This window comes from Pristiophorus japonicus, chromosome 3 (genome assembly GCF_044704955.1).
Source record: "Pristiophorus japonicus isolate sPriJap1 chromosome 3, sPriJap1.hap1, whole genome shotgun sequence".
In the NCBI taxonomy this organism is placed as follows: Eukaryota; Metazoa; Chordata; class Chondrichthyes; family Pristiophoridae; genus Pristiophorus; species Pristiophorus japonicus.
Genome location: NC_091979.1, coordinates 11,459,184 through 11,481,211, shown reverse-complemented (window position 1 = coordinate 11,481,211; position 22,028 = coordinate 11,459,184). Strand labels below are relative to the sequence as shown.

General features: G+C 60.0%; 1 protein-coding gene across 1 annotated transcript in view; it reads right to left on the bottom strand.

The window, feature by feature from the left end:
* igfbp2a (insulin-like growth factor binding protein 2a) overlaps window positions 1–21,663 on the bottom strand; it is a 129,246-nt gene extending 107,583 nt beyond the window's left edge. Inside the window, exon 1 of the mRNA XM_070877014.1 lies at window positions 21,303–21,663. Coding sequence (XP_070733115.1) covers window positions 21,303–21,663 — 361 coding nt within the window. The remainder of the gene's footprint in view (window positions 1–21,302) is intronic.
* Between the last annotated feature and the right edge of the window lie 365 nt (window positions 21,664–22,028).

Here is a 22,028-nt window from a genome sequence, read left to right as displayed (position 1 = left end):
CACGGGGCAGTGAGCACAGCGGGTGATGGGTGACCGGGACTCGGTGTGAGTTAGGACACGGGGCACAGGGGGTGATGGGTGAGCGAGACTCGGTGCGAGTTAGGACACGGGGCAGTGAGAACAGGGGGTGATGGGTGAGCGGGACTCGGTGTGAGTTAGGACACGGGGCACAGGGGGTGATGGGTGAGCGAGACTCGGTGCGAGTTAGGACACGGGGCAACGAGCAAAGCGGGTGATGGGTGAGCGGGACTCGGTGTGAGTTAGGACACGGGGCAGTGAGCACAGCGGGTGATGGGTGAGTGGGACTCGGTGTGAGTTAGGACACGGGTCAGTGAGCACAGGGGGTGATGGGTGAGCGGGACTCGGTGTGAGTTAGGACACGGGTCAGTGAGCACAGGGGATGATGGGTGAGCGGGACTTGGTGTGAGTTAGGACACGGGTCAGTGAGCACAGGGGGTGATGGGTGAGCGAGACTCGGTGCGAGTTAGGACACGGGCCAGTGAGCACAGGGGGTGATGGGTGAGCGAGACTGGGTGTGAGTTAGGACACGGGTCAGTGAGCACAGGGGGTGATCGGTGAGTAGGACATGGTGCGAGTTAGGACACGGGGCACAGAGGGTGATGGGTGAGCGGGACTGGGTGTGAGTTAGGACACGGGGCAGTGAGCACAGGTGGTGAAGGGTGAGCGAGACTGGGTGTGAGTTAGGACACGGGGCAGTGAGCACAGCGGGTGATGGGTGAGCGAGACTCGGTGTGAGTTAGGACACGGGGCACAGGGGGGGATGGGTGAGCGGGACTCAGTGCGAGTTAGGACACGGGGCACAGGGGGTGATGGGTGAGCGGGACTCGGTGCGAGTTAGGACACGGGGCACAGGGGGTGATGGGTGAGCGGGACTGGGTGTGAGTTAGGACACAGGGCAGTGAGCACAGGGGGTGATGGGTGAGCGAGACTCGGTGCGAGTTAGGACACAGGGCACAGGGGGTGATGGGTGAGTGGGACTCGGTGCGAGTTAGGACACGGGGCAGTGAGCACAGGGGGTGATGGGTGAGCGAGACTCGGTGTGAGTTAGGACACGGGCCAGTGAGCACAGTGGGTGATGGGTGAGCGAGACTCGGTGTGAGTTAGGACACGGGGCAGTGAGCACAGGGGGTGATGGGTGAGCGGGACTCGGTGTGAGTTAGGACACGGGGCAGTGAGCACAGGGGGTGATGGGTGAGCGGGACTCGGTGTGAGTTAGGACACGGGGCAGTGAGCACAGGGAGTGATGGGTGAGCGAGACTGGGTGTGAGTTAGGACACGGGGCAGTGAGCACAGGGGGTGATGGGTGAGCGAGACTCGGTGCGAGTTAGGACACGGGGCAGTGAGCACAGGGGGTGATGGGTGAGCGAGACTGGGTGTGAGTTAGGACACGGGGCAGTGAGCACAGGGGGTGATGGGTGAGCGGGACTCGGTGTGAGTTAGGACACGGGGCACAGGGGGTGATGGGTGAGCGGGACTCGGTGCGAGTTAGGACATGGGGCACAGGGGGTGATGGGTGAGCGGGACTCGGTGCGAGTTAGGACACGGGGCACAGCGGGTGATGGGTGAGCGGGACTGGGTGTGAGTTAGGACACGGGTCAGTGAGCACAGGGGGTGATGAGTGAGTAGGACTTGGTGCGAGTTAGGACACGGGGCACAGGGGGTGATGGGTGAGCGGGACTGGGTGTGAGTTCGGACACGGGTCAGTGAGCACAGGGGGTGATGGGTGAGCGAAACTCGCTGCGAGTTAGGACACGGGGCAGTGAGCACAGGGGGTGATGGGTGAGCGAGACTGGGTGTGAGTTAGGACACGGGGCAGTGAGCACAGGGAGTGATGGGTGAGCGAGACTGGGTGTGAGTTAGGACACGGGGCACAGGGGGTGATGGGTGAGCGGGACTCGGTGCGAGTTAGGACACGGGGCACAGGGGGTGATGGGTGAGCGAGACTCGGTGTGAGTTAGGACACGGGGCACAGGGGGTGATGGGTGAGCGGGACTTGGTGTGAGTTAGGACACGGAGCACAGGGGGTGATGGGTGAGTGGGACTCGGTGTGAGTTAGGACACGGGGCAGCGAGCACAGGGGGTGATGGGTGAGTGGGACTCGGTGTGAGTTAGGACACGGGTCAGTGAGCACAGGGGGTGATGGGTGAGCGGGACTCGGTGTGAGTTGGGACACGGGGCAGTGAGCACAGTGGGTGATGGGTGAGCGGGACTCGGTGCGAGTTAGGTCACGGGGCAGTGAGCACAGCGGGTGATGGGTGAGCGAGACTCGGTGCGAGTTAGGACACGGGGCAGTGAGCACAGGGGGTGATGGGTGAGCGGGACTCGGTGTGAGTTAGGACACGGGGCAGTGAGCACAGCGGGTGATGGGTGAGCGAGACTCGGTGAGAGTTAGGACACGGGTCAGTGAGCACAGGGGGTGATGGGTGAGCGAGACTGGGTGTGAGTTAGGACACGGGGCACAGGGGGTGATGGGTGAGCGGGACTGGGTGTGAGTTAGGACACGGGTCAGTGAGCACAGGGGGAGATGGGTGAGTAGGACTTGGTGCGAGTTAGGACACGGGGCACAGGGGGTGATGGGTGAGCGGGACTGGGTGTGAGTTAGGACACGGGTCAATGAGCACAGGGGGTGATGGGTGAGCGAGACTCGGTGCGAGTTAGGACACGGGTCAGTGAGCACAGGGGGTGATGGGTGAGCGAGACTGGGTGTGAGTTAGGATACGGGGCAGTGAGCACAGGGGGTGATGGGTGAGTGGGACTGGGTGTGAGTTAGGACACGGGGCAGTGAGCACAGGGGGTGATGGGTGAGCGAGACTCGGTGTGAGTTAGGACACGGGGCACAGGGGGTGATGGGTGAGCGGGACTCGGTGCGAGTTAGGACACGGGGCACAGGGGGTGATGGGTGAGCGGGACTGGGTGTGAGTTAGGACACGGGGCAGTGAACACAGGGGGTGATGGGTGAGCGAGACTCGGTGCGAGTTAGGACACAGGACACAGGGGGTGATGGGTGAGCGGGACTCGGTGTGAGTTAGGACACGGGGCACAGGGTGTGATGGGTGAGTGGGACTCGGTGCGAGTTAGGACACGGGGCAGTGAGCACAGGGGGTGAAGGGTGAGCGAGACTGGGTGTGAGTTAGGACACGGGGCAGTGAGCACAGTGGGTGATGGGTGAGCGAGACTCGGTGTGAGTTAGGACACGGGGCAGTGAGCACAGGGGGTGATGGGTGAGCGAGACTCGGTGTGAGTTAGGACACGGGGCAGTGAGCACAGGGGGTGATGGGTGAGCGAGACTCGGTGTGAGTTAGGACACGGGCCAGTGAGCACAGTGGGTGATGGGTGAGCGAGACTCGGTGTGAGTTAGGACACGGGGCAGTGAGCACAGGGGGTGATGGGTGAGCGGGACTCGGTGTGAGTTAGGACACGGGGCAGTGAGCACAGGGGGTGATGGGTGAGCGGGACTCGGTGTGAGTTAGGACACGGGGCAGTGAGCACAGGGAGTGATGGGTGAGCGAGACTGGGTGTGAGTTAGGACACGGGGCAGTGAGCACAGGGGGTGATGGGTGAGCGAGACTCGGTGCGAGTTAGGACACGGGGCAGTGAGCACAGGGGGTGATGGGTGAGCGAGACTGGGTGTGAGTTAGGACACGGGGCAGTGAGCACAGGGGGTGATGGGTGAGCGGGACTCGGTGTGAGTTAGGACACGGGGCACAGGGGGTGATGGGTGAGCGGGACTCGGTGCGAGTTAGGACATGGGGCACAGGGGGTGATGGGTGAGCGGGACTCGGTGCGAGTTAGGACACGGGGCACAGCGGGTGATGGGTGAGCGGGACTGGGTGTGAGTTAGGACACGGGTCAGTGAGCACAGGGGGTGATGAGTGAGTAGGACTTGGTGCGAGTTAGGACACGGGGCACAGGGGGTGATGGGTGAGCGGGACTGGGTGTGAGTTCGGACACGGGTCAGTGAGCACAGGGGGTGATGGGTGAGCGAAACTCGCTGCGAGTTAGGACACGGGGCAGTGAGCACAGGGGGTGATGGGTGAGCGAGACTGGGTGTGAGTTAGGACACGGGGCAGTGAGCACAGGGAGTGATGGGTGAGCGAGACTGGGTGTGAGTTAGGACACGGGGCACAGGGGGTGATGGGTGAGCGGGACTCGGTGCGAGTTAGGACACGGGGCACAGGGGGTGATGGGTGAGCGAGACTCGGTGTGAGTTAGGACACGGGGCACAGGGGGTGATGGGTGAGCGGGACTTGGTGTGAGTTAGGACACGGAGCACAGGGGGTGATGGGTGAGTGGGACTCGGTGTGAGTTAGGACACGGGGCAGCGAGCACAGGGGGTGATGGGTGAGTGGGACTCGGTGTGAGTTAGGACACGGGTCAGTGAGCACAGGGGGTGATGGGTGAGCGGGACTCGGTGTGAGTTGGGACACGGGGCAGTGAGCACAGTGGGTGATGGGTGAGCGGGACTCGGTGCGAGTTAGGTCACGGGGCAGTGAGCACAGCGGGTGATGGGTGAGCGAGACTCGGTGCGAGTTAGGACACGGGGCAGTGAGCACAGGGGGTGATGGGTGAGCGGGACTCGGTGTGAGTTAGGACACGGGGCAGTGAGCACAGCGGGTGATGGGTGAGCGAGACTCGGTGAGAGTTAGGACACGGGTCAGTGAGCACAGGGGGTGATGGGTGAGCGAGACTGGGTGTGAGTTAGGACACGGGGCACAGGGGGTGATGGGTGAGCGGGACTGGGTGTGAGTTAGGACACGGGTCAGTGAGCACAGGGGGAGATGGGTGAGTAGGACTTGGTGCGAGTTAGGACACGGGGCACAGGGGGTGATGGGTGAGCGGGACTGGGTGTGAGTTAGGACACGGGTCAATGAGCACAGGGGGTGATGGGTGAGCGAGACTCGGTGCGAGTTAGGACACGGGTCAGTGAGCACAGGGGGTGATGGGTGAGCGAGACTGGGTGTGAGTTAGGATACGGGGCAGTGAGCACAGGGGGTGATGGGTGAGTGGGACTGGGTGTGAGTTAGGACACGGGGCAGTGAGCACAGGGGGTGATGGGTGAGCGAGACTCGGTGTGAGTTAGGACACGGGGCACAGGGGGTGATGGGTGAGCGGGACTCGGTGCGAGTTAGGACACGGGGCACAGGGGGTGATGGGTGAGCGGGACTGGGTGTGAGTTAGGACACGGGGCAGTGAACACAGGGGGTGATGGGTGAGCGAGACTCGGTGCGAGTTAGGACACAGGACACAGGGGGTGATGGGTGAGCGGGACTCGGTGTGAGTTAGGACACGGGGCACAGGGTGTGATGGGTGAGTGGGACTCGGTGCGAGTTAGGACACGGGGCAGTGAGCACAGGGGGTGAAGGGTGAGCGAGACTGGGTGTGAGTTAGGACACGGGGCAGTGAGCACAGTGGGTGATGGGTGAGCGAGACTCGGTGTGAGTTAGGACACGGGGCAGTGAGCACAGAGGGTGATGGTGAGCGAGACTCGGTGTGAGTTAGGACACGGGGCAGTGAGCACAGCGGGTGATGGGTGACCGGGACTCGGTGTGAGTTAGGACACGGGGCACAGGGAGTGATGGGTGAGCGAGATTCGGTGCGAGTTAGGACACGGGGCAGTGAGCACAGGGGGTGATGGGTGAGCGGGACTCGGTGTGAATTAGGACACGGGGCACAGGGGGTGATGGGTGAGCGAGACTCGGTGCGAGTTAGGACACGGGGCAACGAGCAAAGCGGGTGATGGGTGAGCGGGACTCGGTGTGAGTTAGGACACGGGGCAGTGAGCACAGCGGGTGATGGGTGAGCGGGACTCGGTGTGAGTTAGGACACGGGGCACAGGGGGTGATGGGTGAGCGAGACTCGGTGTGAGTTAGGACACGGGGCAGTGAGCACAGCGGGTGATGGGTGACCGGGACTCGGTGTGAGTTAGGACACGGGGCACAGGGGGTGATGGGTGAGCGAGACTCGGTGTGAGTTAGGACACGGGGCAGTGAGCACAGGGGGTGATGGGTGAGCGGGACTCGGTGTGAGTTAGGACACGGGGCACAGGGGGTGATGGGTGAGCGAGACCCGGTGCGAGTTAGGACACGGGGCAACGAGCAAAGCGGGTGATGGGTGAGCGGGACTCGGTGTGAGTTAGGACACGGGGCAGTGAGCACAGCGGGTGATGGGTGAGTGGGACTCGGTGTGAGTTAGGACACGGGTCAGTGAGCACAGGGGGTGATGGGTGAGCGGGATTCGGTGTGAGTTAGGACACGGGTCAGTGAGCACAGGGGGTGATGGGTGAGCGAGACTCGGTGCGAGTTAGGACACGGGCCAGTGAGCACAGGGGGTGATGGGTGAGCGAGACTCGGTGTGAGTTAGGACACGGGGCAGTGAGCACAGGGGGTGATGGGTGAGCGAGACTCGGTGCGAGTTAGGACACGGGGCAGTGAGCACAGGGGGTGATGGGTGAGCGAGACTGGGTGTGAGTTCGGACACGGGTCAGTGAGCACAGGGGGTGATCGGTGAGTAGGACTTGGTGCGAGTTAGGACACGGGGCACAGAGGGTGATGGGTGAGCGGGACTGGGTGTGAGTTAGGACATGGGTCAGTGAGCACAGGGGGTGATGGGTGAGTGAGACTCGGTGCGAGTTAGGACACGGGGCAGTGAGCACAGGGGGTGAAGGGTGAGCGAGACTGGGTGTGAGTTAGGACACGGGGCAGTGAGCACAGCGGGTGATGGGTGAGCGAGACTCGGTGTGAGTTAGGACACGGGGCACAGGGGGGGATGGGTGAGCGGGTCTCAGTGCGAGTTAGGACACGGGGCACAGGGGGTGATGGGTGAGCGGGACTCGGTGCGAGTTAGGACACGGGGCACAGGGGGTGATGGGTGAGCGGGACTGGGTGTGAGTTAGGACACAGGGCAGTAAGCACAGGGGGTGATGGGTGAGCGAGACTGGGTGTGAGTTAGGACACGGGGCAGTGAGCACAGGGGGTGATGGGTGAGCGAGACTGGGTGTGAGTTAGGACACGGGGCAGTGAGCACAGGGGGTGATGGGTGAGCGAGACTCGGTGCGAGTTAGGACACGGGGCAGTGAGCACAGGGGGTGATGGGTGAGCGAGACTGGGTGTGAGTTAGGACACGGGGCAGTGAGCACAGGGGGTGATGGGTGAGCGGGACTCGGTGTGAGTTAGGACACGGGGCACAGGGGGTGATGGGTGAGCGGGACTCGGTGCGAGTTAGGACATGGGGCACAGGGGGTGATGGGTGAGCGGGACTCGGTGCGAGTTAGGACACGGGGCACAGCGGGTGATGGGTGAGCGGGGCTGGGTGTGAGTTAGGACACGGGTCAGTGAGCACAGGGGGTGATGGGTGAGTAGGACTTGGTGCGAGTTAGGACACGGGGCACAGGGGGTGATGGGTGAGCGGGACTGGGTGTGAGTTAGGACACGGGTCAGTGAGCACAGGGGGTGATGGGTGAGCGAAACTCGCTGCGAGTTAGGACACGGGGCAGTGAGCACAGGGGGTGATGGGTGAGCGAGACTGGGTGTGAGTTAGGACACGGGGCAGTGAGCACAGGGGGTGATGGGTGAGCGAGACGCGGTGTGAGTTAGGACACGGGGCACAGGGGGTGATGGGTGAGCGGGACTCGGTGCGAGTTAGGACACGGGGCACAGGGGGTGATGGGTGAGCGAGACTCGGTGTGAGTTAGGACACGGGGCACAGGGGGTGATGGGTGAGCGGGACTTGGTGTGAGTTAGGACACGGAGCACAGGGGGTGATGGGTGAGTGGGACTCGGTGTGAGTTAGGACACGGGGCAGCGAGCACAGGGGGTGATGGGTGAGTGGGACTCGGTGTGAGTTAGGACACGGGTCAGTGAGCACAGGGGGTGATGGGTGAGCGGGACTCGGTGTGAGTTGGGACACGGGGCAGTGAGCACAGTGGGTGATGGGTGAGCGGGACTCGGTGCGAGTTAGGTCACGGGGCAGTGAGCACAGCGGGTGATGGGTGAGCGAGACTCGGTGCGAGTTAGGACACGGGGCAGTGAGCACAGGGGGTGATGGGTGAGCGGGACTCGGTGTGAGTTAGGACACGGGGCAGTGAGCACAGCGGGTGATGGGTGAGCGAGACTCGGTGTGAGTTAGGACACGGGTCAGTGAGCACAGGGGGTGATGGGTGAGCGAGACTGGGTGTGAGTTAGGACACGGGGCACAGGGGGTGATGGGTGAGCGGGACTGGGTGTGAGTTAGGACATGGGTCAGTGAGCACAGGGGGAGATGGGTGAGTAGGACTTGGTGCGAGTTAGGACACGGGGCACAGGGGGTGATGGGTGAGCGGGACTGGGTGTGAGTTAGGACACGGGTCAATGAGCACAGGGGGTGATGGGTGAGCGAGACTCGGTGCGAGTTAGGACACGGGTCAGTGAGCACAGGGGGTGATGGGTGAGCGAGACTGGGTGTGAGTTAGGATACGGGGCAGTGAGCACAGGGGGTGATGGGTGAGCGAGACTCGGTGTGAGTTAGGACACGGGGCACAGGGGGTGATGGGTGAGCGGGACTCGGTGCGAGTTAGGACACGGGGCACAGGGGGTGATGGGTGAGCGGGACTGGGTGTGAGTTAGGACACGGGGCAGTGAGCACAGGGGGTGATGGGTGAGCGAGACTCGGTGCGAGTTAGGACACAGGGCACAAGGGGTGATGGGTGAGCGGGACTCGGTGTGAGTTAGGACACGGGACACAGGGTGTGATGGGTGAGTGGGACTCGGTGCGAGTTAGGACACGGGGCAGTGAGTACAGGGGGTGATGGGTGAGCGAGACTCGGTGTGAGTTAGGACACGGGGCAGTGAGCACAGGGGGTGATGGGTGAGCGGGACTCGGTGCGAGTTAGGACACGGGGCAGTGAGCACAGGGGGTGATGGGTGAGTGGGACTGGGTGTGAGTTAGGACACGGGGCAGTGAGCACAGGGGGTGATGGGTGAGTGGGACTCGGTGTGAGTTAGGACACGGGGCACAGGGGGTGATGGGTGAGCGAGACTCGGTGTGAGTTAGGACACGGGGCACAGAGGGTGATGGGTGAGCGGGACTTGGTGTGAGTTAGGACACGGGGCACAGGGGTTGATGGGTGAGTGGGACTGGGTGCGAGTTACGACACGGGCCACAGGGGGTGATGGGTGAGTGGGACTCGGTGTGAGTTAGGACACGTGGCAGCGAGCACAGGGGGTGATGGGTGAGTGGGACTCGGTGTGAGTTAGGGCACGGGGCACAGGGGGTGATGGGTGAGCGGGACTCGGTGTGAGTTAGGGCACGGGGGCAGTGAGCACAGTGGGTGATGGGTGAGTGGGACTCGGTGTGAGTTAGGACACGGGGCAGTGAGCACAGGGGGTGATGGGTGAGCGGGACTGGGTGTGAGTTAGGACACTTGGCAGCGAGCACAGGGGGTGATGGGTGAGTGGGACTTGGTGTGAGTTAGGACACGGGTCAGTGAGCACAGGGGGTGATGGGTGAGTGGGACTCGGTGTGAGTTAGGACACGTGGCAGCGAGCACAGGGGGTGATGGGTGAGTGGGACTCGGTGTGAGTTAGGGCACGGGGCACAGGGGGTGATGGGTGAGCGGGACTCGGTGTGAGTTAGGGCACGGGGGCAGTGAGCACAGTGGGTGATGGGTGAGTGGGACTCGGTGTGAGTTAGGACACGGGGCAGTGAGCACAGGGGGTGATGGGTGAGCGGGACTGGGTGTGAGTTAGGACACTTGGCAGCGAGCACAGGGGGTGATGGGTGAGTGGGACTTGGTGTGAGTTAGGACACGGGTCAGTGAGCACAGGGGGTGATGGGTGAGCGAGACTCGGTGTGAGTTAGGACACGGGGCAGTGAGCACAGGGGGTGATGGGTGAGCGGGACTCGGTGCGAGTTAGGACACGGGGCAGTGAGCACAGGGGGTGATGGGTGAGTGGGACTGGGTGTGAGTTAGGACACGGGGCAGTGAGCACAGGGGGTGATGGGTGAGTGGGACTCGGTGTGAGTTAGGACACGGGGCACAGGGGGTGATGGGTGAGCGAGACTCGGTGTGAGTTAGGACACGGGGCACAGGGGGTGATGGGTGAGCGGGACTTGGTGTGAGTTAGGACACGGGGCACAGGGGTTGATGGGTGAGTGGGACTGGGTGCGAGTTAGGACACGGGGCACAGGGCGTGATGGGTGAGTGGGACTCGGTGTGAGTTAGGACACGTGGCAGCGAGCACAGGGGGTGATGGGTGAGTGGGACTCGGTGTGAGTTAGGGCACGGGGCACAGGGGGTGATGGGTGAGCGGGACTCGGTGTGAGTTAGGGCACGGGGGCAGTGAGCACAGTGGGTGATGGGTGAGTGGGACTCGGTGTGAGTTAGGACACGGGGCAGTGAGCACAGGGGGTGATGGGTGAGCGGGACTGGGTGTGAGTTAGGACACGGGGCAGCGAGCACAGGGGGTGATGGGTGAGTGGGACTTGGTGTGAGTTAGGACACGCGGCAGTGAGCACAGGGGGTGATGGGTGAGCTGGACTGGGTGTGAGTTAGGACACGGGGCACAGGGGGTGATGGGTGAGCGGGACTGGGTGTGAGTTAGAACACGGGGCACAGGGGGTGATGGGTGAGCGGGACTGGGTGCGAGTTAGGACACGGGGCACAGGGTGTGATGGGTGAGCGGGACTGGGTGTGAGTTAGGACACGGGGCACAGGGGGTGATGGGTGAGCGGGACTGGGTGTGAGTTAGGACACGGGGCACAGGGGGTGATGGGTGAGCGGGACTGGGTGTGAGTTAGGACACGGGACAGCCAGGTTTTGGATCACCTCTAGTTTACGTCGGGTAGAATGTGGGAGGCCGGCCAGGAGTGCGTTGGAATAATCAAGTCTAGAGATAACAAAGGCACAGGTGAGGGTTTCAGCAGCGGATGAGCTGAGGCAGGGGCGGAGACGGGCGATGTTACGGAGACGGCAAATCGACAGATTTGTTGGTTACGGGTATCAAGGGGTATGGAGCAAGGAGCGAAAATGGGGTTGAGACACAGATCAGCCAAGGTCTTTGTGAATGGTGGAGAAGCGAGGTGTGGCTCCAGACCAGGTCTGATCCAGGAGCTGTACAGCTGGAGCTTCACTGGCTCTCCGTTAAACTGCAGCCCACTTCCGAAAAGAACATTTAGCTCCGGCTGGGGAGCTCACTCAGGGTGCCAGTAAACAGCACAGAGTGTGTGGGACTGTATCCCAGTGAGAGTCAGTGTGTGTGGGACTGTACCCCAGTGAGAGTCAGTGTGTGTGGGACTGTACCCCAGTGAGAGTCAGTGTGTGTGGGACTGTACCCCAGTGAGTGTCAGTGTGTGTGGGACTGTACCCCAGTGAGAGTCAGTGTGTGTGGGACCTGTACCCCAGTGAGAGTCAGTGTGTGTGGGACTGTACCCCAGTGAGAGTCAGTGTGTGTGGAACTGTACCCCAGTGAGAGTCAGTGTGTGTGGGACTGTACCCCAGTGAGAGTCAGTGTGTATGGAACTGTACCCCAGTGAGAGTCAGTGTGTGTGGGACTGTACCCCAGTGAGAGTCAGTGTGTGTGGGACTGTACCCCAGTGAGAGTCAGTGTGTGTGGGACTGTACCCCAGTGAGAGTCAGTGTGTGTGGGACTGTACCCCAGTGAGAGGAGAAAGAACACCGTATGTGGAAAGACAAAGTGCTGGATCGCTTTCTGTGTCCGAGCTGCTGTGTGCCCATGGATGTTGTAGGTCTGTCAGTGAACCAAACACATGGTTCATTACTGAGAAAACATGAAAAGTTACCCGTCAATTACTTGCAAACCCATCCTGAAACGAGTTTTAGTCTGAGGGAGAGAAGCAAGAGTGTTGGCTCATGGCCGTGTCTGTGTGCGGCTGTAGAGATCGCGCTTTCTCCGTGTCCTGGCGGGGCTGTGGGGAACAGGTGTGGTCGCAGGTTACCCTCCCTGCCGGCAATTAATGCTGCCCCCCCCCCCGCCATTCTGTGGCCCCAAAGCACTTGCCCCACTCTGGAGCTCAGTCTCCCACTGCACCCCAGTGCCCATTCATCACCCATCAGTCTGGGCAGTGAGAGTGGGTATGCTATTCAACTTTAGGAGGGCACACACCCAAGTCGGTTCCTGTTCTCATACTGAGAGATCAACAGAGTGGGGTGGGGGGGTCCCACAGTTTGAGGGCAGACTGAGGGAGGGGAGCGGTCCCACAGTTTGAGGGGAGATTGAGGGAGAGGAGGGATCCCACAGTTTGATGGGAGACTGAATTAAAGCATATTGGTATTGGGGGTAATGTATTGACGTGGATAGAGAACTGGTTGGCAGACAGGAAGCAGAGAGTCGGGATAAACGGGTCCTTTTCAGAATGGCAGGCAGTGACTAGTGGAGTGCCGCAGGGCTCAGTGCTGGGACCCCAGCTCTTTATGATATACATTAATGATTTAGATGAAGGAATTGAGTGTAATATCGCCAAGTTTGCAGATGACACTAAGCTGGGTGGCGGTGTGAGCTGTGAGGAAGACAGGTGAGTGGGCAAATGCATGGCAGATGCAGTATAATGTGGATAAATATGAGGTTATCTACTTTGGTGGCAAAAACAGGAAGACAGAATATTATCTGAATGGCGACAGATTAGGAAAAGGGGAGGTGCAACGAGACCTGGGTGTCATGTTACATCAGTCATTGAACGTTGCCATGCAGGTACAGCAGGCGGTGAAGAAGGCAAATGGTATGTTGGCCTTCATAGCTAGGGGATTTGAGTATAGGAGCAGGGAGGTCTTACTACAGTTGTACAGGGTCTTAGTGAGGCCTCACCTGGAATATTGTGTTCAGTTTTGGTCTCCTAATCTGAGGAAAGACGTTCTTGCTATTGAGGGAGTACAGCGAAGGTTCATCAGATTGATTCCCGTGATGGCAGGACTGACATATGAGGAGAGACTGGATCAACTGGGCCTTTATACATTGGAGTTTAGAAGGATGAGAGGGGATCTCATAGAAACGTATAAGATTCTGTCGGGATTGGACAGGTTAGATGCAGGAAGAATGTTCCCGTTGCTGGGGAATTCCAGAACCAGGGGACATAGTCTCAGGATAAGAGGTAAGTCATTTAGGACCGAGTTGAGGAGAAACTTCTTCACCCAATGAGTGGTGAACCTGTGGAATTCTCTACCACAGAAAGTTGTTGAGGCCAGTTCATTAGATACATTGAAAAGGGAGTTAGATGTGGCCCTTACGGCTAAAGGGATCAAGGGGTATGGAGAGAAAGCAGGAAAGGGGTACTGAGGTTAAATGATCAGCCATGATCTTATTGAATGGCGGTGCAGGCTCGAGGGGCCGAATGGCCTACTCCTGCACCGAATTTCTATGTTTCTGTGAGGGAGACGGAGAGAGGGGAAGGGTCCCACAGTTTGAGGGGAGACGGAGAGAGGGGAAGGGTCCCACAGTTTGAGGGGAGACGGAGAGAGGGGAGGGGGTCCCACAGTTTGAGGGGAGCCGGAGAGAGGGGAGGGGGTCCCACAGTTTGAGGGGAGATGGAGAGAGGGGAGGGGTCCTACAGTTTGCGGGGAGATGGAGAGAGGGGAGGGGTTCCCACAGTTTGAGGGGAGATGGAGAGAGGGGAGGGGTCCCACAGTTTGAGGGGAGATGGAGAGAGGGGAGGGATCCCACAGTTTGAGGGGAGATGGAGAGAGGGGAGGGGTCCTACAGTTTGAGGGGAGATGGAGAGAGGGGAGGGATCCCACAGTTTGAGGGGAGATGGAGAGAGGGGAGGGGGTCCCACAGTTTGAGGGGAGATGGAGAGAGGGGAGGGGTCCTACAGTTTGAGGGGAGATGGAGAGAGGGGAGGGGGTCCCACAGTTTGAGGGGAGATGGAGAGAGGGGAGGGGGTCCCACAGTTTGAGGGGAGATGGAGAGAGGGGAGGGGTCCTACAGTTTGAGGGGAGATGGAGAGAGGGGAGGGGTCCTACAGTTTGAGGGGAGATGGAGAGAGGGGAGGGATCCCACAGTTTGAGGGAAGATGGAGAGAGGGGAGGGGGTCCCACAGTTTGAGGGGAGATGGAGAGAGGGGAGGGGTCCTACAGTTTGAGGGGAGATGGAGAGAGGAGAGGGGGTCCCACAGTTTGAGGGGAGACGGAGAGAGGGGAGGGGGTCCCACAGTTTGAGGGGAGATGGAGAGAGGGGAGGGGTCCCACAGTTTGAGGGGAGACGGAGAGAGGGGAGGGGGTCCCACAGTTTGAGGGGAGACGGGAGGGAAGGGGTCCCACAGTTTGAGGGGAGACGGAGAGAGGGGAGGGGTCCTACAGTTTGAGGGGAGATGGAGAGAGGGGAGGGGTCCCACAGTTTGAGGGGAGATGGAGAGAGGGGAGGGATCCCATAGATTGAGGGGAGATGGAGAGAGGGGAGGGGTCCTACAGTTTGAGGGGAGATGGAGAGAGGGGAGGGGTCCCACAGTTTGAGGGGAGATGGAGAGAGGGGAGGGATCCCACAGATTGAGGGGAGACAGCGAGAGGGGAGGGGTCCTACAGTTTGAGGGGAGATGGAGAGAGGGGAGGGGGTCCCACAGTTTGAGGGGAGATGGAGAGAGGGGAGGGGTCCCACAGCTTGAGGGGAGACGGAGAGAGGGGAGGGGTCCTACAGTTTGAGGGGAGATGGAGAGAGGGGAGGGGTCCCACAGTTTGAGGGGAGACGGAGAGAGGGGAGGGGTCCTACAGTTTGAGGGGAGATGGAGAGAGGGGAGGTGGTCCCACAGTTTGAGGGGAGACGGAGAGAGGGGAGGGGTCCCACAGTTTGAGGGGAGACGGAGAGAGGGGAGGGGTCCTACAGTTTGAGGGGAGATGGAGAGATGGGAGGGGTCCCACAGTTTGAGGGGAGATGGAGAGAGGGGAGGTGGTCCCACAGTTTGAGGGGAGACGGAGAGAGGGGAGGGGTCCCACAGTTTGAGGGGAGACGGAGAGAGGGGAGGGGTCCTACAGTTTGAGGGGAGATGGAGAGATGGGAGGGGTCCCACAGTTTGAGGGGAGATGGAGAGAGGGGAGGGATCCCACAGATTGAGGGGAGACGGAGAGAGGGGAGGGGTCCCACAGTTTGAGGGGAGATGGAGAGAGGGGAGGGATCCCACAGATTGAGGGGAGACAGCGAGAGGGGAGGGGTCCTACAGTTTGAAGGGAGATGGAGAGAGGGGAGGGGGTCCCACAGTTTGAGGGGAGATGGAGAGAGGGGAGGAGTCCCACAGTTTGAGGGGAGACGGAGAGAGTGGAGGGGTCCTACAGTTTGAGGGGAGATGGAGAGAGGGGAGGGGTCCCACAGTTTGAGGGGAGACGGAGAGAGGGGAGGGGTCCTACAGTTTGAGGGGAGATGGAGAGAGGGGAGGGGGTCCCACAGTTTGAGGGGAGATGGAGAGAGGGGAGGGGTCCCACAGTTTGAGGGGAGACGGAGAGAGGGGAGGGGTCCTACAGTTTGAGGGGAGATGGAGAGATGGGAGGGGTCCCACAGTTTGAGGGGAGATGGAGAGAGGGGAGGGATCCCACAGATTGAGGGGAGACGGAGAGAGGGGAGGGGTCCCACAGTTTGAGGGGAGATGGAGAGAGGGGAGGGGGTCCCACAGTTTGAGGGGAGACGGAGAGAGGGGAGGGGGTCCCACAGTTTGAGGGGAGATGGAGAGAGGGGAGGGGTCCCACAGTTTGAGGGGAGACGGAGAGAGGGGAGGGGGTCCCACAGTTTGAGGGGAGACGGGAGGGAAGGGGTCTCACAGTTTGAGGGGAGACGGAGAGAGGGGAGGGGTCCTACAGTTTGAGGGGAGATGGAGAGAGGGGAGGGGTCCCACAGTTTGAGGGGAGATGGAGAGAGGGGAGGGATCCCATAGATTGAGGGGAGACGGAGAGAGGGGAGGGGTCCTACAGTTTGAGGGGAGATGGAGAGAGGGGAGGGGTCCCACAGTTTGAGGGGAGATGGAGAGAGGGGAGGGATCCCACAGATTGAGGGGAGACAGCGAGAGGGGAGGGGTCCTACAGTTTGAGGGGAGATGGAGAGAGGGGAGGGGGTCCCACAGTTTGAGGGGAGATGGAGAGAGCGGAGGGGTCCCACAGCTTGAGGGGAGACGGAGAGAGGGGAGGGGTCCTACAGTTTGAGGGGAGATGGAGAGAGGGGAGGGGTCCCACAGTTTGAGGGGAGACGGAGAGAGGGGAGGGGTCCTACAGTTTGAGGGGATATGGAGAGAGGGGAGGGGGTCCCACAGTTTGAGGGGAGACGGAGAGAGGGGAGGGGTCCCACAGTTTGAGGGGAGACGGAGAGAGGGGAGGGGTCCTACAGTTTGAGGGGAGATGGAGAGATGGGAGGGGTCCCACAGTTTGAGGGGAGATGGAGAGAGGGGAGGGATCCCACAGATTGAGGGGAGACGGAGAGAGGGGAGGGGTCCCACAGTTTGAGGGGAGATGGAGAGAGGGGAGGGATCCCACAGATTGAGGGGAGACAGCGAGAGAGGAGGGGTCCTACAGTTTGAAGGGAGATGGAGAGAGGGGAGGGGGTCCCACAGTTTGAGGGGAGATGGAGAGAGGGGAGGGGTCCCACAGTTTGAGGGGAGACGGAGAGAGTGGAGGGGTCCTACAGTTTGAGGGGAGATGGAGAGAGGGGAGGGGTCCCACAGTTTGAGGGGAGACGGAGAGAGGGGAGGGGTCCTACAGTTTGAGGGGAGATGGAGAGAGGGGAGGGGGTCCCACAGTTTGAGGGGAGATGGAGAGAGGGGAGGGGTCCCACAGTTTGAGGGGAGACGGAGAGAGGGGAGGGGTCCTACAGTTTGAGGGGAGATGGAGAGATGGGAGGGGTCCCACAGTTTGAGGGGAGATGGAGAGAGGGGAGGGATCCCACAGATTGAGGGGAGACGGAGAGAGGGGAGGGGTCCCACAGTTTGAGGGGAGATGGAGAGAGGGGAGGGATCCCACAGATTGAGGGGAGACAGCGAGAGGGGAGGGGTCCTACAGTTTGAGGGGAGATGGAGAGAGGGGAGGGGGTCCCACAGTTTGAGGGGAGATGGAGAGAGGGGAGGGGTCCCACAGTTTGAGGGGAGACGGAGAGAGGGGAGGGGTCCCACAGTTTGAGGGGAGACTGTGTGGGACGGGGGGGGGGGAGTGTGCAGTCAGTGTGGGACGAGGGGAGTGTGCAGTTCGTGTGGGACGAGGGGAGTGTGCAGTCCGTGTGGGACCAGGGGAGTGTGCAGTCAGTGTGGGACAAGGGGAGTGTGCAGTCAGTGTGGGACGAGGGGAGTGTGGGACGAGGGGAGTGTTCAGTCAGTGTGGGACGAGGGGAGTGTGGGACGAGGGCAGTGTGCAGTCAGTGTGGGACGAGGGGAGTGTGGGACGAGGGGAGTGTACAGTCAGTGTGGGACGGGGGGAGTATGCAGTCAGTGTGGGACGAGGGGAGTGTGGGACGAGGGGAGTGTTCAGTCAGTGTGGGACCAGGGGAGTGTGGGACGAGGGGAGTGTGGGACGAGGGCAGTGTTCAGTCAGTGTGGGACGAGGGGAGTGTTCAGTCAGTGTGGGACGAGGGGAGTGTGGGATGAGGGGAGTGTACAGTCAGTGTGGGACGGGGGGAGTATGCAGTCAGTGTGGGACGAGGGGAGTGTTCAGTCAGTGTGGGACGAGGGGAGTGTGGGACGAGGGGAGTGTGCAGTCAGTGTGGGACGAGGGGAGTGTGCAGTCAGTGTGGGACGAGGGGAGTGTGGGACGAGGGGAGTGTGCAGTCAGTGTGGGACGAGGGGAGTGTGGGACGAGGGGAGTGTGCAGTCAGTGTGGGACGAGGGGAGTGTGCAGTCAGTGTGGGACGAGGGGAGTGTGCAGTCAGTGTGGGACGAGGGGAGTGTGCAGTCAGTGTGGGACGAGGGGAGTGTGGGATGAGGGGAGTGTGCAGTCAGTGTGGGACGGGGGGAGTATGCAGTCAGTGTGGGATGAGGGGAGTGTACAGTCAGTGTGGGACGGGGGGAGTATGCAGTCAGTGTGGGACGAGAGAAAAGTTGAGAGGGAAAGTGAGCAGGTCGGAGGTCGGAGCGACGAGCTGGGAGCATGAGCTGTGCCTGGGCTGGGGGAATTCCCCGGAACATCGGCCCGTTCAGTAACAGCAGCCCAGCCCGAGACTGGCTGTCTGTCAAATCCGGATAGCAAAAGGGACCCTTCTCCAGCCACAATCCGGGATTCTGGGACTGGTGAATCAGTCCTGGTCAAAACACAGCACAGCATAGCTGCTTTCTAAAGGGCCTTTGTGTCTGGGAGCTGTACAAGGGAGCGTCTGTCCCAAGCAATTCTCCTCCAGGGTCTTTATACCCCTGTACATTGCACGCGGCCGTGTCCCGGGGGGGCGGGGGATGGGCCAGCTCTGTTCCAGTTCAGTCTCGCCACAGACTCACTGGGATTTACCCAGAGCCCGAGCCCCAGGTCCCCACTCTCGGCTGTCGATCTCGGTCGTTGTGTGACCGACAATCTCACTCTGCCTGCTCAACTGAAAAGGAAACAAATCAGACCAGACCTGCCTGCCCCCGCTCCCCGGCACGCCCCAACTCCCCCTCCCTCTATCCATTGCTCTCTCCCTTTGTCTCCCTCTCCCGCTCACTGATTCTCTCCCCCTTCCTTCCTCTCACACGCCAGGAATTATTTTAATCCCATTCGCTGAGAGCTTTTTTTGTACTGGTTTTAAAAACGGCCGTTAAATCTTCTCCGACACCACCCGGAATCCCATCTCCTCGTCACAGGCATCGGGTGGGCTGTGTGGAACATGCCCTTACCCACCCTCACCCCCGCCCTCCCTCCCTCTCCCCCACCCCCGCACACACCCTCGGCCCCTCCCTCCCTCCTTCACCCACCTCCTGCTAAACACACACACACACACCCTCCCTCCCTCCCTCCTTCACCCACCTCCTGCTAAACACACACCCTCACCCCCGCCCTCCCTCCCTCTCCCCCACCCCCACACACACCCTCGGTCCCTCCCCCCCCCCCCCCACACACACACACACCCTCCCTCCCTCCCTCCTTCACCCACCTCCTGCTAAACACACACACACACACACACACACACCCTCCCTCACCAACCCCCCCCCCCCCATACACATATATCCACACACACATCCCCCCACTCCTTCACCCCCACACCCACCCCCACACTCTCCCTCCCTCCCTCACCCATCCCCACACACCCACACACTCCCACACTCCCTCCCTCCCTCACCCACCCCCACACACCCACACACCCCATCCCCTCCCTCAGCCTCTCTCTCGGTCCCCACCTCCAGCCTCCACAAGTTACATTCCTCCCTCCCTCACCCTCTCCCTTTCTCACTCTCTCCCTCTCTCACCCACCCTCTCCTCATTCTCCCTCTATCCCTACTCCCACCCTCACATGCTCATTCCTCACTCCCCCACCCTCTCCCTCTCTCACTCTCTCCCTCCCTCACCCAATTCCCCCTCTATCCCTACTCCCACCCTCACATGCTCATTCCTCACTCCCCCACCCTCTCCCTCTCTCACTCTCTCCCTCCCTCACCCAATTCCCCCTCTATCCCTACTCCCACCCTCACATGCTCATTCCTCACTCCCCCACCCTCTCCCTCTCTCACTCTCTCCCTCCCTCACCCAATTCCCCCTCTATCCCTACTCCCACCCTCACATGCTCATTCCTCCCTCCCTCCCTTGCTCGCTCCCTACCCATCCCCCTCTCCCTGTGCGGATATCCTGAGTCCACTCGATTTCAGCAGGTGCTGGAATTTAAAGCGAGAATCTGAAGTTTCTCAAAAGGAAACCACAGCAGAGTTCAAAGTCCCAACCGCAAGAATTGCCAGGCTGATGGAAGTTGGTGATTCACCAAGGTCCCCGATTCAAAATTCAAAACCTTTCACATTCCAACATCGCAGTTTGGGCAGACGGACAGTCAGGATGGCACAAGAACCACAGACAGTTAGAGACTAGACTCGGGCCAGTGACATTCACTCACACTGAAGAGAAACTACCTCCCAAAAAGTTATCGGGAATTTTCAGGCAAGGAGTCTTTTTTTTTAGAACACTGAAAGAATAGGAGACGGAGCGTGCGCGGAATCGGAAATCAAACACTTGGTAGTATAACCCCGAGATTAACTCCTTCACTGCTGGATCGCACGGGGGTCACTAACAACCTTTGAGATGGAGGACGAGAAGTTTCTCGCCCCATTATCACAAACTAAACACAAACGAGAGGGGTGGTCGGACGAGAGAGACTCGGTGGTCGGACGAGAGAGACTCGGTGTCACACCTGACCCCCGTGTCTCTGCGCTTTGGAAACAAAACGCGAGGCGGGTTTCAAACTTCCCTCTTTGACCAAGCGTTTTGGTCACCTGTCCTAATATCTGCTTATGTGGCTCGGCGTCAAATTTTGTCTGATAATCGCTCCCGTGAACAACGTTCCCGTTAAGCTGCACGGCCGCACCGCGGTCCGGGGATCTCGCGCAGGCCGCTTGCCGGCTTTAGAACAGGAAAACCCGCGCACGCGTGCAGCTCGTTTAAGGGACCGCGGACGCCAAAATAACGACGGGGCTATTGCCTGGGAAGCGCCTTGCAATGTTTCGCTATGTTAAAGGCGCCATATAAATGCAAGCTGTTGCTTGGGGCAAGACATTTCATGCACGAGGTGTAGCAGATGGGGAGGCGTGAATTACTTCTCAATTACTTCTCACAAACACTGCCCTTTAAATTTCACGCTTGCAGTAACGATGTTTCGTAATCAAGACCTAAGAACAGGCAAATAATTTGTTCGCAAAGTTTATGAAATTCACTGATTTGTGAATTTGTGATCGAAAAACTGATTTTTTAAAAGTTTACATTTATTCCGAATGTCAGACTGACTCAAAACAAAGTTTGGAAAGTTTAATGAACTTTCCCCAAAAAGTTAAATAGACTTACTGAACTTTGTGTTAGTGAGTGAGTGAAAACATGTCAACTTTATATAACTTTTTAAAAAAGTTTTTAAACATTTATTAAATGTTTCCAATAATTTTAAGAAAGTTTAATAAACTTTCTGAACTTTGTTTTAGTGAGGTAGTCTGATGATTGAAAACATGTAAACTTTATGTAACTTTAATAAACTTTCTGAACTTTGTTTTAGTGAGGGAGTCTGATGATTGAAAACATGTAACTTTTCAAACTTTTATTAAACTTTTCCAGTAACTTTAAGAAAGTTTAATAAACTTTCTCAATATACTTCTTTTAAGAATTTTTGTATCAGAAACTGATTGGAAAGTTATTTGAATAGTTGCACAGTAAGTTGAAGAGTTGAGGCAGTGTTTACCTGTGTGGCTGTCCCGGGAGCGGTTGTACTCCAGGTCCCTGCGCTTGCCGCAAAGCCCCTGCCCCTGGACCAGCGCTTGCAGCGGGTATTCGGTGTCGCTCTTGGGGTAGCAGCGGAGCCCGGCGCCGCAGCGCGGAGTGTACACACCGCACGGCTCGCCCACAGCCCGGGCACAGCTCCAGCAGCAGCCGCAGCCCGGCTCCCGCACCGTCTCGGTGCAGCCTCCCGGTGCCGCGCAGCCCGCCAGCTGCTCGGCGCCGCACGGGGGGCATCGGAAAGCCACCTCGGCCGCCCGGGCACCGGCAGCAGCGAGCAGCAGGAGGAGGGGGACAGGGGCACCGCACCGCTCGCCGGCTCTCATCGTCTCTGCTCTGTGTCTCAGGCAGCGCTGCAGGTGGCGCGGGGTCCTAGTGCCCGCCTGGTTACAGGGGCACCGCAGGGTCCTAGTGCCCGCCTTGTTACAGGGGCACCGCAGGGTTCTAGTGCCCGCCGGGTTATGGGGGAACCTCAGGGTTCTAGTGCCCGCCTGGTTACAGGGGCACCGCACGGTTCTAGTGCCCGCCGGGTTATGGGGGAACCTCTGGGTTCTAGTGCCCGCCTGGTTACAGGGGCACCACAGGGACCTAGTGCCCACCGGGTTACAGGGGCACCGCAGGGTCCTAGTGCCTGCTGGGTTACAGGAGCACCGCAAGGTCCTAGTGCCCACCGGGTTAAAGGGGCACCACA